The sequence below is a fragment of the Morone saxatilis genome, unplaced genomic scaffold (assembly GCF_004916995.1).
Source record: "Morone saxatilis isolate NCDOM2014 unplaced genomic scaffold, NCSU_SB_2.0 Contig4, whole genome shotgun sequence".
NCBI lineage: Eukaryota > Metazoa > Chordata > Actinopteri > Moronidae > Morone > Morone saxatilis.
The window spans coordinates 9948125-9963391 of NW_023339984.1; the positions used below are offsets into that span (position 1 = coordinate 9948125).

General features: G+C 40.7%; 2 protein-coding genes across 2 annotated transcripts in view; one reads left to right on the forward strand and one right to left on the reverse strand.

The window, feature by feature from the left end:
* The first annotated feature begins 1811 nt into the window (after positions 1-1811).
* LOC118337907 (Y-box-binding protein 2-A-like) lies at positions 1812-5702 on the forward strand. Its single transcript, XM_035675065.1, is given in 11 exon segments — positions 1812-1905; positions 1907-2006; positions 3000-3063; positions 3144-3177; positions 3269-3358; positions 3445-3687; positions 3974-4062; positions 4159-4360; positions 4447-4578; positions 4658-4734; positions 5066-5702. Coding segments are annotated over 10 exon segments (1071 nt in total). The 5' UTR covers positions 1812-1827; the 3' UTR covers positions 4697-4734; positions 5066-5702.
* A 918-nt stretch (positions 5703-6620) lies between these two features.
* The window catches only part of LOC118337908 (solute carrier family 2, facilitated glucose transporter member 4-like), a 10379-nt gene continuing 1732 nt past the window's right edge, over positions 6621-15267 (reverse strand). The window contains exons 2-11 of the mRNA XM_035675066.1: positions 14570-14665; positions 12563-12723; positions 10869-10993; positions 10659-10774; positions 10212-10374; positions 9348-9535; positions 9132-9236; positions 8176-8277; positions 7885-8088; positions 6621-7778 (exon numbers count right to left, since the gene is read on the reverse strand). Coding sequence (XP_035530959.1) covers positions 7566-7778; positions 7885-8088; positions 8176-8277; positions 9132-9236; positions 9348-9535; positions 10212-10374; positions 10659-10774; positions 10869-10993; positions 12563-12723; positions 14570-14665 — 1473 coding nt within the window. The 3' untranslated portion in view covers positions 6621-7565. The remainder of the gene's footprint in view (positions 7779-7884; positions 8089-8175; positions 8278-9131; positions 9237-9347; positions 9536-10211; positions 10375-10658; positions 10775-10868; positions 10994-12562; positions 12724-14569; positions 14666-15267) is intronic.

The window sequence follows — 15267 nt, forward strand, 5'->3', positions numbered from 1 at the left end:
ATAAATCAGAGTGTGTAGAGGACTTTCTATTCATTTAACACATTTTTAATAAACTTTGTTTGACCCAAGTATCTCCTCTTATATTTGAGCCTGTTTCTTTCTTGATCCACAGTATCAGTGCTGCCGTCCTATCAGTGCTCCTCTGCTGCCTCTAATTCCCTCTGCTACTAATAATTACACTTCTAATTAGAGCCTTTTTTCAGTCCAGAGACCCATGGCTTCTGTGCACAGCAAAGGGTTTCGTTGAACTTGGCAGTTCTAAGAGCTGCTGGGTTAAATTTAGCGCTGTGAAACTGGAGTCCTATGACCTATGTGCTGAGGGCTGTATTTAAAGGCATAGTTAGCGTAACCCCAAAAAGAACATTCAGTTATTGCTTTATTAATCCTGTGTCAAATTAATCTTCACCGAACATGCAGGACCACCAAACCCACAGCCAGCTAGCCCCTGAAGCACAATACCAGCCCTCCAAAGTTAAAAGGGGGTATTTCTTTTTAACAGTCATAAAATGTCAATCAGACCTATTCAGAAAAAGCTCATCCAGCAATAAAATCCAACATGGAAGTTTGATTTCAGGATGAGCTATCTCTTAAGAAACTGTAGCTGGAATGAGGGAATTAATTCCTGATCAATAATGCCAATATTGGAATTACTCTGCAATGTAACACAGTATTATTTCAATAAAGGGATTACTTTGTAAATAACAGACACATTTCTCACTCATCATACTTATAATAATTATTTATATAAAATACTGAAATTAAAATGATCCCATCATCATCATCATCATCATCTTCATCCTGAGTGCATCATGTTGGATCAGGTCACAAAGTGTTTCCTTCCCCCTGCTGGCCAAAAACTGCATTGGTCTGATGAAGTCATTCAACAGGTTGAGGCAGAATTACTTATTATTCACTGATTTATTTAAGGTCTGAACTTGCTGATATAAATAAGAATATATTGAGTTGGTTATAGTCTCTTTACAGAAAAGTGCAGCACCATAATTTATGGATCGGTCGTGAAAAGCAACATAAAAGAATACTTTTGGAATTGAAGAACAAAACATTATTTATACATCAGCTTACGAGAAGATGTCAAATTATTCATATTTTATTTTCTCTCATTTCATTTAAAGAGGAATTTGTTTTTGTTTTTCAGTAGTCTAACTAGTGTACAGTGTATGAGACTGTTGTACTGTGCAATCATATTTTGATATAATTTAGTTTAATCTAATCCAAATATGCAGAGAAATATAATGTAATGTGTTTATTATGGCACAGGCTATTGGGGATCCAATATGTAATACACAATATAGAAATGTATTTTGATATTATAGCCTATTTTTATTATAATAAGGTGATTTTACTGTCTGTTAATGTTGTATACGATATAAGCTCCTCCTTAAAAAGCTGTCCATACAGTACATGTTTTATCATAAAAAAGGTTTATATAAAGTATGAAATGTCCTTCACACACACACACACACACACACAAACAGATCCTTCTTTATGTTAACAGTGATCATTATAACACTTATTGTAATAAAATAAAAGTATAGGCAACTAATAGGAAAGAACAAACAGACAGATAATTGGACACATCAACCTTAACAGTAGACTTTTCATATAGTAAAGTAAAGAAAATAATATAGCAGTAATGATGTAACAGGGCGAGTAGAGACCAGTGTAAAAGGCATATTAGAGACGGAAAATGGCTGTTTGGTTTTCTGAGAGCGATTGGACTAACGAGGACACAAGCGGTTGTAGATCATGGATGAACGGACGGAGGCAGGACTACATCCAGAAGGAGGCAGTAATGCGACGCCGAGGATGCCGCAAGACCTCGAAGAAGAAGAGGAAGAAGAAAAGTTTCGGGAAGAGCAGGAGGGAGGGGACTCCGGAGTGAAAGTGTAGTAATCCGACAGCGAGCATGACCGACGCCGAGGCGCAGAGCGCTCCACCATCGGCACCTGTGGAAGACAAAGCACAGCCTGAGAGGAAAGTCATAGGTGGGTACCGACATGTGTGCTTAGTCCTCCAGGAGTCTCTCAAACTACATCATTTAGTCTGAGTTCATGTGATCCTTATGGCTGTGAGTGAAATAAACTGATTCATGATGCTGCCGCATAAAAGTTTATTTGAGTTGTTGTCACACAAATGTAAAAAAAGAAAAAAAAAAAGTTTCTAAACGTGTTTTAAATATATTGTGTCAACACGTTATAACTGGAGTTAAATCAGCAGATAACGGTCAATCAATCATCTGTGTTTGACACCATGGTGTGTTTCGTTTTTTCTAGAAACACGTGTCAGGTGGGATACGGACGGGTTTTTTTGTGGGAAATAATTATTTATACGACTGAAGTCAAACCTCTGCAGTGCAACAGAATATGAGTTTAAGAGCTTTCGCTGGCAGAAAAACAATAAAATTTATAGTGAACTCGAATATCACTAGAACGTGAGCGCTCTCTGTATTTATTGTAACCGCTTCCTTTTTGTTTTGTCTGTACTGAAACTAAATGAAGGCACATTATAAGTGTTTTAAGTGTCTGTTAACTGTGCGAACAAAAAGACCTAAATCCCCATTGATCAGCTGTCGCGCGCTCCGATAGGGGCTTGCGCGCGCGCCCCCACAGGTGCAAATCATTGCTAATTAAACGCGTTTCAGTGATTTTTACAAAGTTCACCGTCTGTTCTGATGAGTCCGTGGACGGGGCTTTTTGTGTGTGTGTGTGTGTCTTGTTTTTAAAAATCTTCTGAGGCGAGAAACGTATAGCTCTGTTGTTCGGCAGCCCGCCCTCGTGACCCAGTGCTGACCTGGTTTCAAAGTCTCACTGTTAATGATTGACACACAGAGCTCCCATTCCTTGTTGTAAGCAAAGGCTGCCATTGATACAAGCGAGATAACTGTATATTATTGTGTTCTTTGACTGGCTGTATAACGACGTACTTGACGTCAAATGTTACCTGGATACACGTTAATCATGTGCTACCTGTTATTGTAGCCACCTTGGTCCAAGGCACAGTGAAGTGGTTCAACGTGCGGAACGGATATGGCTTTATCAACAGGTATTGTCTCCTCTGAGGTTCTAAGTCTAATTCAAAGTCTAATGAGACAAGTTTGCTAATCAGTGTTTTATTTCTCTCAGGAATGACACCAAAGAAGATGTGTTTGTTCATCAGGTAAGGCAAAGGGCATTTTCTTGAATGTTTTTATGGCTTGAACCATCGTTTTATGTTATAAATCTTATTTATTTATAAAATGTCTCCTCAGACTGCTATCAAGAAGAACAATCCTAGGAAGTTTCTCCGCAGTGTGGGAGACGGGGAGGTCGTAGAGTTTGATGTGATTGAGGCAGCCAAGGTAAGAATCTGAGAATCCGTTCGATACTATAGCAGCAAGTTTTAAGTCTGCTGATTTTTACAATTCCCCTCTTTGGCGTCCCACAGGGCTCAGAAGCAGCCAATGTAACCGGTCCAGGCGGCGTCCCAGTCAAGGGAAGCCGCTACGCACCCAACAAACGCCGCTTCCGTCGACGGTTCTTCCCCCGCAGCCCTCGGCCTGGTGACCAGGGCAAACCAGCTGATGGCCAAGAGCCCTCTCTGGAGGGCGAGGGATCGGTGGAGAACGATGGAACGAGACCTCAGCAGCGCCGCCGTAGACCACGCAGACCTCGGCCGGAGGCACAAGATGTAAGCTGAAGGAAACTGAGGGATGCTGCTGCAGGGAGTCATTTCTTTAAACCTTGATTTATGTGAGAGGGAGTTTGACTGCAACCTGGAGTTCAATGAGTGTAAAGTAAAAGTGCAGCAGAACTGTTAAGAACAACTTGGGGAGATTTGAACGTTGTGAAACCTCTTCTGAAGCTTTTGAAAAGCTTTTGAATATTATAAAAAGCTCTTGAAAGTAATGGGATGAATCAGTTTAATATAGTTCTGTGGCAGAATAGTCTGAGGTGTTGTCTGTTTGATCCCTCAGGGTGAGGCTGGAGAGGAAAAGAACGAAGTAGAAGAGGGCGACCAGACGCAGCGGCCACCGCGGCGTAGATTCTGGCGCCCATATCGCAGGTGACCTGGCAGCATCGTTCTTGTTCTACTTTTCTCTGAGTTAACATAAATGCAAAGCTGATTTTTTTTATGTTTCCTCTGTCGTGGGAATCACAGACCGTTCCGCCCACGCGCCGCTCTGGATCAGGCTGCAGACCACCAGGAGGCTTCCCCAGAGGAGAGCCCGGAGCAAGGCGAGGTGAAGCAGACGGAGGCCTCTGAGGGCCCGCAGACCAACGGAGAAACAGCAGAGGGTCAGAAACAACGGCGCCAGACTAGACGCCGCAGGCAAAGGAACTCAGAGTCTTCTACCTCAAAAGTGAGTGCAACTAACTGTTCAAGGTAAAAATGCTACCTGGTCCATTTCCAAAATACAACTTTTCTTTTTACTTGCACATATCGCAGAACGATACAGAGAAGTCTGCATCAGAGCCTGGTACCCCCCCTCAGACCTTAAAACCAGCAGATCTTAAATCCACATCAAAATCACCGAAGGTCTCCCCCAAAACCTCCCCTAAAGCGCCAGAATCACCCGAGGTAAGCTGCTAAAACTGCCATTTTCTACCGATTCCCTGTGTTGAAACGGATATCTGTCTAACCGTCTCTTTCCCCACAGCAGGCCGCTGCCACAACAGTCCCAGCACCAACAGAGTGACGCTACCGAGGGGACAGTCACACCACCCTTGGCATGAGGTGGGACCCCCACACTACAGTGGTCAGGTCTGGGTTGGAGACATGAGGGGGGGTGTAGGGTTGCACTACAGGTGCCACACTGGCTATCTTTCACAGAGGGGCAGGATGACGGACTTTAAAGGCGGTTTAGTAAACATTTTCCTGTAAATGGATTTAAGGTGGAATGATGGCATTAAAGGGAGACTTTTATGCAAAGTGTTTAAGGAACAATTTTTGAGTGAAATGAATCTTTATTTCGGGGATAGATTTGTGTTTAATGTCTTTGTTTCTTTACTGTCTGTGTCTCCCTTGCGTTTTGTTTTTATTTTCCTTTTTTCTTTGTCTTTCGTAGGTCCTTGGGTTGGAGGACTCGACCTATTTCAGAACACATGCACTGCTCTCCCCTCCCTGCACTCCCCCCATCCTCCAACCCACCCCGCCTTGCTGTCATCCCTCGTGCCTCCTCCCCCCTCTCATCCTGTCTTGTGTTGTCCTGTCTAGGCACTGATGTTTTCAGAGGGATGAGGAAGGGAAGAAGGGGGATACAGGTGGGTGGTGGGTGCATATTTATAAGATTGAAAGTACATCTTTAAAAAGAAAAATGGGAATGGACAATCTGCTTGGTAGCCCAGTTATTCCAACCCCCCTTGAAAAACTATTTTCCTTTAATTGCCTAGATGAGACACATGAAGTAGTTTATAGAGGAACCAGCCTTGATTTTTATTTAGCTTTTTTAATTTGGTTGAAGAGGGGAAAACCAAGCATGTGTGAGGTTGGTGGTGCATTATGGGAGTCAGTTTAGTTCTGTTACCACCACAATCAATTCCTAAAACATACTACTCCCTTCATCTCCTCAGTTGAGGATAGATTGATGAAAAACTGATTTTTTGTTTTTGTTTTACTTATTTGTGTATGCGTTTTGTTGGAGGGGATTATGTGCAATGTCGATACTTAAAATGCTAATTAATAAATCATGTTTGCAAATCTCAGGATTCAGTCCTTATTTCTTGTCTGACAGTGAATTAGAAGATACTGCTTTTGACTATTTGCATTTTTGTTTTTAAAATTGGTTTACTTGATATTAAATCACAATTTTCTAGTGGTATTTTGAAAGCAATGGAGGCTTTTACAGGTGTTTTCAGTAACATTATTTACAGTACTTGCATCCTTTTAGTCACAACATGACCACAGCATCAATATTCACTGTATACAAATTACAGGTCCTCTCTGAACAATCTCAGTACAAATCCTCAGAAGGTAGTGATACACACCATTAAAGAATAGACAGCAAACAGCACACATGACAGATGCCAAGAGAAATGCACAAACATGATTGTGTGATTTTTAAAAAACAAAACTATACAGGCAGCCCTCTGATTGCACATCTTGCTCTAGTATAGTATCGGGCTTCTGTTTACAAAACCAAACACCTGCTGGAGTGCATAAAGAATTGAAACTTTTAGACCCTCATACCCTTAAATATCAACAACCAAATGACACACTATATGTACACATGAAGTACTAAAATAGATTTTTTGTTTAAAAGTAGCATTTCTGCAGGTTGTGCAATGAGTTTCTCATGATCAGAAAAATACTTTATAATATAGCAGTTTGCCTTAGCGGGGAACACACTACATGATTGACAGCCCACCTTGGTAATAAAAGATTGAAGAGACTTTTATTAGAGCTGGGTATTGCTTAACATTTTATACTTAATTAAAATTTAAATCATTTAATATTTCTTAAAGGACCAGGGTGTAAGATTCAGTGACATCTAGTGGTGAAGCTGCAGGTTGCAACCATTTGAATACAGCTCAAGTGTGTAGGAGAAACTACAGTGGCTGCAAAAAACTCACAAAAGGCCCTATGCAGAGCCAGTGTTTGGTTTGGCTCCATTGTCGTGGGCTACTGTAGAACATGGGCGGCCCTCCGTGGAAGAGGACCTGCTTGGAGATTATTTCTGAGCACCCATATGAGAATTTTGCCTAAATTAATTAAAATGATCTTTTTAATTTTAAATTGTGTGATTAAAGAATAAATTGTTTTTCTGGCGTTTTGCAAGAAAGTGACCAGAAATGGTTGGGGATGAGCTACCAGGGTGCTCCAAATCAAAGAATAAGTTAAAAAGGTAACAAATGTGGTCAAGGATTTGATGCTTTCTGTACTTGACAATTTTCCTGAATGTTTTCAATACGCGTTACGGAAACATTTCAGTCTGTACCAAAAAAGTATTTGCTTAATACCCAGCCCAAGTAACTGTAAGTGGAAACGTTGGATTTATTTTACAACTTTCAGACATACTATTCTGTTCAGTTCATCAATTAAATGTGTTTCAATCTTTACGCATCTAGAGTGTTCCCAACTTTGGTACATAATAGGCAAGCATACTTAACTCCATGGCTATATATCCTATGTTCTGTTTGTTTTTACCTTCAAACTCTGAAAACTTTGGATGTCTTTGTAGTTAAAGTGCAGGAATTCCAAAGTCTCCACCTCCGTCTGTCAATATTGCAACTGAGTGCATCGCCATGGACTTAAATTCTACCACGTTGGCAGTCAATGCCTTGAGAGTCCAAAAACTTTGTTCTTATGTGCATCTTATACCTTGAAACTACAGTAGTCAACTCTTACTCCATAGGGTTTAAGCCTTTTGTCAAGGCTCAATTTGTAACCTCATAGTGCAGTGGTACCAGCAAAGGACAATTCCAAAACACACCTTTAACACTGCTTTGGCACCACAATCTCTATGAATACAACAATTGACCTCAATATACATGTCAGAAAAGTCGGGCCCACATACACAGTTCATCCCAAGCTGTACTCAGTTCCATATCTCTCCAGGCAGGGACTCCTCAGTTGATGCTTTCCTCCCCCAAGTAGTCCAGCTCGGTGCTGGGCTTGTCCATGTCCATATCCATCATTCCTCCCGCCGATCGCTCGTTGAAGTTTGCTGCAATCTGGTCGAAGGTCTTGCCCCGCGTCTCTGGCACCCGGAAGAATGTGAAGATGAGGAAGAAGAGGAGGAGTACTGCGAAGATCAGGAAGACGTATGGCCCACAAAGGTCCTGGGGAAGGATGGGAACAACAGGATGAGGACTAGACCTTGGACACTTGAATGGGGTACTCATCATTGTGCTGGAAATCCACAACTATTCACTAAAAAATACTCACAGCAATATATTGGAAGCTCATGCCGATGATGAAGTTGGCAGTCCAGTTGGAAAAGCCAGCCACAGCCATAGCAGCCGGCCTTGGACCCTGAGAGAACAGCTCAGCTACGAAAAACCAAGGGATTGGACCCGGACCGACCTCAAAGAAGGCCACGAAGCCAAAGATGGACAGCATGCAGATGTAGCTCATCCAAGGAACGCTGTCCTATCAGGTCGGAGATAAAAAGGGTTCAGAGGATTGTAGAAAAACTTCTGTAACAGTACAGAGCGCTTGCATCTTTGTATGACTGACCAATAAAGCGAGAGCCATGGTCATGATGACGGCACAGATACACATCCCACCAAGTCCCAGCATGTGCAGCGTCCGTCGGCCCATCCTCTCTATCAGGAAGAGCTGTTAATAACAAGAGAATGCGGAAACAGAGATGAGATGTTATCCTCAGTCGGCTTACAGATTGTACTTAAATTAACTGTTCACCTAGTTTGTACTGAAATATAATTCATTGTTTAAACAAGACTAAGAGCTTATAGCATTCCTAGTAGCTTTGTTAGGTTGAACACATCAGTGCTTTAAGCCAAATGCTAACATCAGCATGCTAACAGTGGCATTGCAAACATGCTGATGTTCAGCAGGTATAATGTTTACCACATTCACTATCTTAGTTCAGCATGTAAAAGACTTAGCACCAAACTCCAACTATAATTGAGGCTGATAAAAATGTCATTATTTTTACAGGCATGTCATAAACCAGAGTTTTGGACAATTTAAAACTCTGGAATGATGATTGATGGCACTAGATTAAAAAGTCATGACTGTTTCTACCAGATCTAAATGTACATACATCTAAATGTTGAGATCATTTAGTCTGGGCCAAAGAGGTGGAGCGACCAAAGAGACCAACATTTATTCACCCCAAGATCCATACGGCAAGCATGGCTAAAAATCCTGCTTTCCGACCCATTTAATGACATTGAAACATTTTGACCTGCCAAACCAAACTTGACCTACTTGGATGCAGGAGTGTTTGAGAGGCAGGCACGAGAGAGGCACAACCAGCCTGCCGTGTTATCTTATTTGCTCTTTGATAACAATGTTAAACAGTAATAGAGATACACTTTGGTACTTAGCAAGACTCTTTATCATACTAAATTAAAAAAAAACAGTTTACAGTTGAATTATTTTATAAGAAGGAGAGGGGGAGCACATCAAAAAACCTAAGATGAAGGCATGTTGGTTTGATTACTGACCGAGACCACGGTGAAGGCGCAGTTTATCACGCCTGCTCCTATGGTGGCATAGACTGGACTCTGGACTCCTGCCTTGATGAAGATACTGGTGGAGTAGTAGAAAATCTGGCCAGAGGGGTAAACAGATTATGCTTATGTTAGGATTACACTGCACTGATTCACTTCACAAAGAATAATATAACTTGAACTAATTAAGTTTAAACCCCCCTGACTCACTGCATTGACCCCAGACAGCTGCTGGGAGAGCTGCAGCAGGATGGAAATGATGATGGGCTGGCGGTACAGTGGAGAACGGAAGAGCTCCAGGATGGACACCTTCCTCTCCATGTCCATCTTCCTCTTCTCCTCCTTCATCTCTGCCAGCATGTCGCCCACCTCCAGCCTGCCTGTCAGCCTCCTCAGGCCTGCACAAAGGAGGCGTGTAAGGAGTTGAGGTGTGTGTATGTTATATTAGAGTTTCAGTCACAATTTCTTTAAGGACAAAAGTTTGAAGCAACATAAACTCTATGGGGCCAACTTAAGATCTTATAGACACATGTTTTAGTACTTTCAGCCCCATAAATGTTGCGTAAGGTGAGAGTACTTATATAGCAAGGCATTGTACAGTGAGTGATTAGATAGTGTAATAAACCTGACAATCTTGTTTTGTTTTTGCAGTATATTTGTAATATCTGCCTCATATTCCTCAGCTATATAAGACTGAAGGAGTTGATCAGTTGGTGAGTTAATGTCCTCTCATGTTTTTAGAACAAACAAGTTGGTTTAAATCCACTGCAGCACTTAATTTACAAAATTTAAGTGGTTGTGGTCAAAGTTCAACAGCATCAACAACAAGAAATGTCAGTAAATGTCCCAACAACTGCAACCTCATCCACAGAAACAAGTGAGCCAGGAGGAAAATAATAGACCTTCAAATTGCTGCAAGAGGTGACTGGACTGCTTAAAGATATCTTGAAAATATAGCACCTGTATCATTTTTGAAGAAGTCTGTTATACGAACTAAAGCTGCTAACTTTCTGTGTGCTGGACCACTTTAGCTTTGACCTTAAAGATGTCTTTAGACCAGTATGAAGTACTCACCTCTCTTGGCCTGGTGCTCCTGGCAGCGGACGATGTAGAGGAAGCGGGGGCTCTCGGGGCAGAAAGGCAGAAATGCCATCTGAAGTACAGTCGGCACGACAGTTAAACCCAGCAGGACTGGCCACAACTCCTTACTGCCCAGTAACACCTCCAGACCCAGGATCTGCACAGCGAGAAGGATCAAGTGTGAAGGCATAAGATTTTAAAATATATAAAACATTTCCAGAAAAGGCTAATACAAAATATCAAACATTAAACTCAAGGGAACATGGTGGTTTTCTAGACATTTTCTCACAAATTATTTTATATATTATTTATATATATATATTATATTATATATTATTTTATTATTTTAAGATTCAGACTACTTTTGAAGATTCTTTCTGATGATTTTAACATTTTAACTTTGTCCAAACAGAAGAGAGGTTTTATAATCTGTGCTCTCACCTGTGCTATAAGAATACCAGTGACTATAGCCAGTTGGTGCAGCGTGCCCAGTGCCCCTCGCAGACTTGTGGGAGCTATCTCACCCACATACATCGGTGTCAAGCCTGATGCTAATCCTGCACAGAGGAAAAGTTGGATAAGAGACAGGAACTTTCTACCAGATGTGAAGGAGATGACTGACTGCAAAACAGCGAAAGAATACAGGCTCACCACAGTAGGCACCGATGATAAAGCGTCCGAGGATCATCATTTCAAAGGAGTGGCAGAGCTTGGACAACCCCATCAGACTTCCACCGATGAAGGCGAACAAGTTGTTTATGAGCATGGCTTTCCTCCTGGAAAAGATGTTACACATTCTCACTCCCATCTAATATATATATATTTCATTAACAAAGAGTCTCAGATATCATCATCATCCAGGAGGTTAACTGTAGCTCCAACACTGTTAATGGTAAACTAACTTGAGAATCAGATTTTATTACTGAAGGGGCTTTTTGTAAAAATAACACAAGATGCATAAATATCCTGACAAAGAGGCTGGTGTGTTCATAGTAAATTTGACAATGATATTTCACTTGACAGATTATTTCTGTCTAGCTCTATTTGTATGTGCACAACACAGCCTCTAGAGGGCAGTGTCATACAAAAACGTGAGGCTTTAGGTAGTTGCTTAATCCCTGACTGACATTAGTAGTTATCCTTAAACAACCCTAAAACTTGAGTGTCTGTAGTGCAGTGTAATTTGCTATTATTCAGTTTCATTTAAAGTTATTTTTTAGATTATGATCATTACAAGTCATGCCAAAAAGTTATGCTAACGTGGTGCTACAAATTGACAGAGGCAGGCATTTGGTTCAAACCAGGGGCCACCTATACCAAAAAGCTTCATCAAGATATTAAATTAAAATTAAAGATGCCCCAGACATGTTGTACAACATGTAATTTAAAATTCCAAAAATGGCATCTGCTCTTTCTACCCCACTAAAAAACCCAGAATCTATAGATAAAATATATATAGGCTATTTAAATATGTATTAATAATCTTCGTACAGATAATTTTCATTTGAGAATTAACTGCTGGACTCAAGATGTCTCCTACTTAAAGTCCAATCTCAGTGTATGTGCATTACATGATTCAAGTTTCCACACACTTGTGTAAATTACATTTTGGATCTTGATTGGCTTCCAGACCACTGACAGTTTATATAATTTAGTTGTGAAGACAAAAAATCTTCAATCAATTAAACTGAGATTTAAGGTAAGAAGAGAAAAACTTTCCACTTTCAGCAGAGGAATGTGAGCAACTCTGCACATACATCATTCTGCACAGTGAAGTTCAAACATCAAAGTGAAGTAACAATACATTTCTTTAGGAGGACCTTGTCCTGAGCGCACCCATGGTGGAAAGCTGCCACTGCCCAACCGACCCTCACTTCTCCACACACCCCTCCTGGCCCTGTGCTGCCAGCTCTGTTAAGATCCACTTTCAGCCAGTGGAAGCTTTGGGCTGCAGTCCAGCTCAGGTTACAGAGGGAAACTGGGTCGACAGGGAACATTGTGGGCAGAGTTTCCCCCTTAGTGACAAGAGACTGGACGTTGGGATCCATTTTGGATCCATGCAGAGGTGGAAAGGAGACGTTGCTGTATCATGACTCATAGAGTTGGCCACTGACATATTTTTTAATTATTGTCTAAGCAAATGTTTTTTCTGTCCTGTTAACTGCCTCATAACACCTTAGATTTATTTTGTGACCACCCACGGATGGGTTATAAAGCTTAAAAAATGGCTCTTAGGTGGAATATTTGTGCTTTACTGGGTATTGAGTTCACAAGCAAAATATAAACTCCCAATTCTGGTGGAAACACCTAAATCAGAGTGTGCACCGTCCAGTGTGTTTCCCTACCTGCCCAGCCACTCAGAAACGAAGCCCAAGCAGAAGGCGGACAACATGCCACCGATGGAGAAGATGGCCACGGACAGAGACCAGAGGGAGGTGAGGGTCCCACTGGGGATGGGTTCTCCATACCGATGCAACCATGTCGCATTATAGTCCTGCTCAATCATCTTCACAAGGCACAGAGGGGAGATTGGGTGATTATTGTTAATGTTATTTTGACATGTTAAGACACAGATCAATAGGGGGTGTCTTGCTGCTCTTTAGGATTGAAACAGGAGTAAAATATATGACAAACAAGGAAAGGTTAGGTATTAAGTGTGTATTTGTCATTGTTAAGGTAACCCACATAGCATGAAACCCTGATAACTGTAATTTAGAATCAGGATTTGTAAATAAGATACAGAACATATTACTAAAAGTAATGTAACATACCTTTAAAGGACCCCCAGAAATAACCTTTTCCATCAGAGGAAGATTTAATTGCTCTGCAACATCCCTGACTGGGTATCAAGCTTCAATACTTTTTCTTTTCACAGTAAAGTAAAAATAACAGGGGGAAATCCATATGGAGGATACACAGTGTAGAAATAAAAGGATAAACTAGAGGTCATAAACTATAAATTAAGGGGTTTACAACTTTCCTGTATACCAGAGCAATTTATTCTGTATATGAACTGTCTCTGAATGTCTCACACACACACACACAACAGCAAACAGCAGCTTCCATTCTGGTTTCAGCGTCTCTGTGAAACTACGTCAGCTGTGTCACGTTTGTAGTCGAGAGTCATTACCAGAAGCCTGAATACCATCAGCCCAGTCAGGAGCAACACACCTGACTTCCATTCATCTCTCTGACCGACGCTGGACGTGTTACACTATGTGCCAAACAACACCCGACTGTTAATAGACATATTAACGTATTGAATTAAGTATTTGTTCTGCAATACATTGTCCAGCCTGATAAAACAGCATATGTGATATAGGCAGTCATAAATCACACAGTACTACATACATTTCTCACATAGAGTACCCAAACGTGCTGGAACACCAGATGTGGCTGAAATATGAGACAGCGACATGTTTTATAGCCGGAACAAGTCAGGTTTTCAAAACTGCTGTGCCTCTATAAATATATACTGTACAGCACATACAGTATATGTATTTGAAGGCTACATGAGTTCAAGACGTCAGGATGTTGTGGTGCCTTGTAAAATAAGGAAACATATGAGCTTAGTGAGCTACTAGGATTTTATTAACAATCTAGTATTTTCTTCAGTAATTGTGTCTCATAACTCTGTGCTGAATAGTTTGTGTGTTAGTTGTATATTACTGTTTTACTAACAATATTGACTCTTGTATTTTATCCATGACGACTGTTTATTGCTGATCTTCATGACAGTGTTTTGTCACTTTGTGTTGCTTGCATGGTTATATGGTATATATGGTTATAATGGAGTTTGTTGCTGCATTATTGTATACTGATGTTTTGTTGCCTCCTGTTGCTCTGCCTGGCTTGTGTTGTGTGTTGTCTTGAAGAATTTATTGTTTTGTTGCTGTTGCTGTCACACATTCATATACAATTACAATAAAAACACAGTTCTTTTTTTAAAAAGGTGTTTAAAAATTCATATTGACAGTTAATAAGAAGTGAGCAGTTTCTGACATTATTTGAGATGATATAAAATGATTATATAAAAATGTAGAGTAACTGTGAAGTTAGACGTAGTATTGGAAGTATTTTTTACCACTACTTAATTTGAATGGCCCTACACCTACTCAGTGGCCCAAGCCAGTTTAAAGGCAATAAAAGCGCAAAAAAAAACACATAAAAAGACCATCTCTTCTATGGTCTGCAGTTGATAATGAGCCAACTAGCAGTTGCACATTTACAGAAATGTCGATTCATGTTGTCCTTATAAATAAATAAATTAAATGAGTTGACGTCTGGTTAAATATAACTGTCTGACATTTGATGGGGTCTTGAACCCATGTCCTTGTGCTTCATTTTTTTACCTTCTGGGGTGCATTGATGACGCCAATGTTGTACCCAAACTCCAGAGATCCCAGGACGGCAGTGAAGACTGAGAGAACAAAGGTTCCCGTCACTGTCTGCATGAGAAACACACACATAGAGAAACATGTTAAAAATATATATATTATTATCAGAACAGTGAGTAATGCTGAGAAATGTGTTTAATAATGGCAAATAATAACAGAGCTTAAGTGGACTCCTGGGATTGGTTTCAGCTCTACTCCACTAACATCAACTATATATAACTGTGATCCTGATGAGAGACAATCTCTTCATCACAGTCCATGACTTCACAGGCTACTTTACTGTTGACGCCTGAACTTTAACTCCCCTCCGGTTTCCCATCAGGCCACGGGCACCTGTTTCCACGGTGACAGACAAGATGACCTTGGGGAGATGAGGTCTTTCCCTCCAGCAAGGTGTGTTTAAACCTCAGAGAGTCATTTCATACTGACAGAGTAGTTTCCTAGCAGCTCGGTGCTGAGAACAAAACTCTATAACAGAAAAACATGCTGATTTTTATGGTTGTTTTTAAACGCTTCTGGAGGACTTATGAAGTGTTTCAAGACCGGCTGGATAAACAGAAAAAACACACTCCCATCGTGGCTTCCTGTGAAGTTGATATTTTAATGATGTGGGCCATCTGATAACAACAATGTGATGTGACTCTAAACAACAG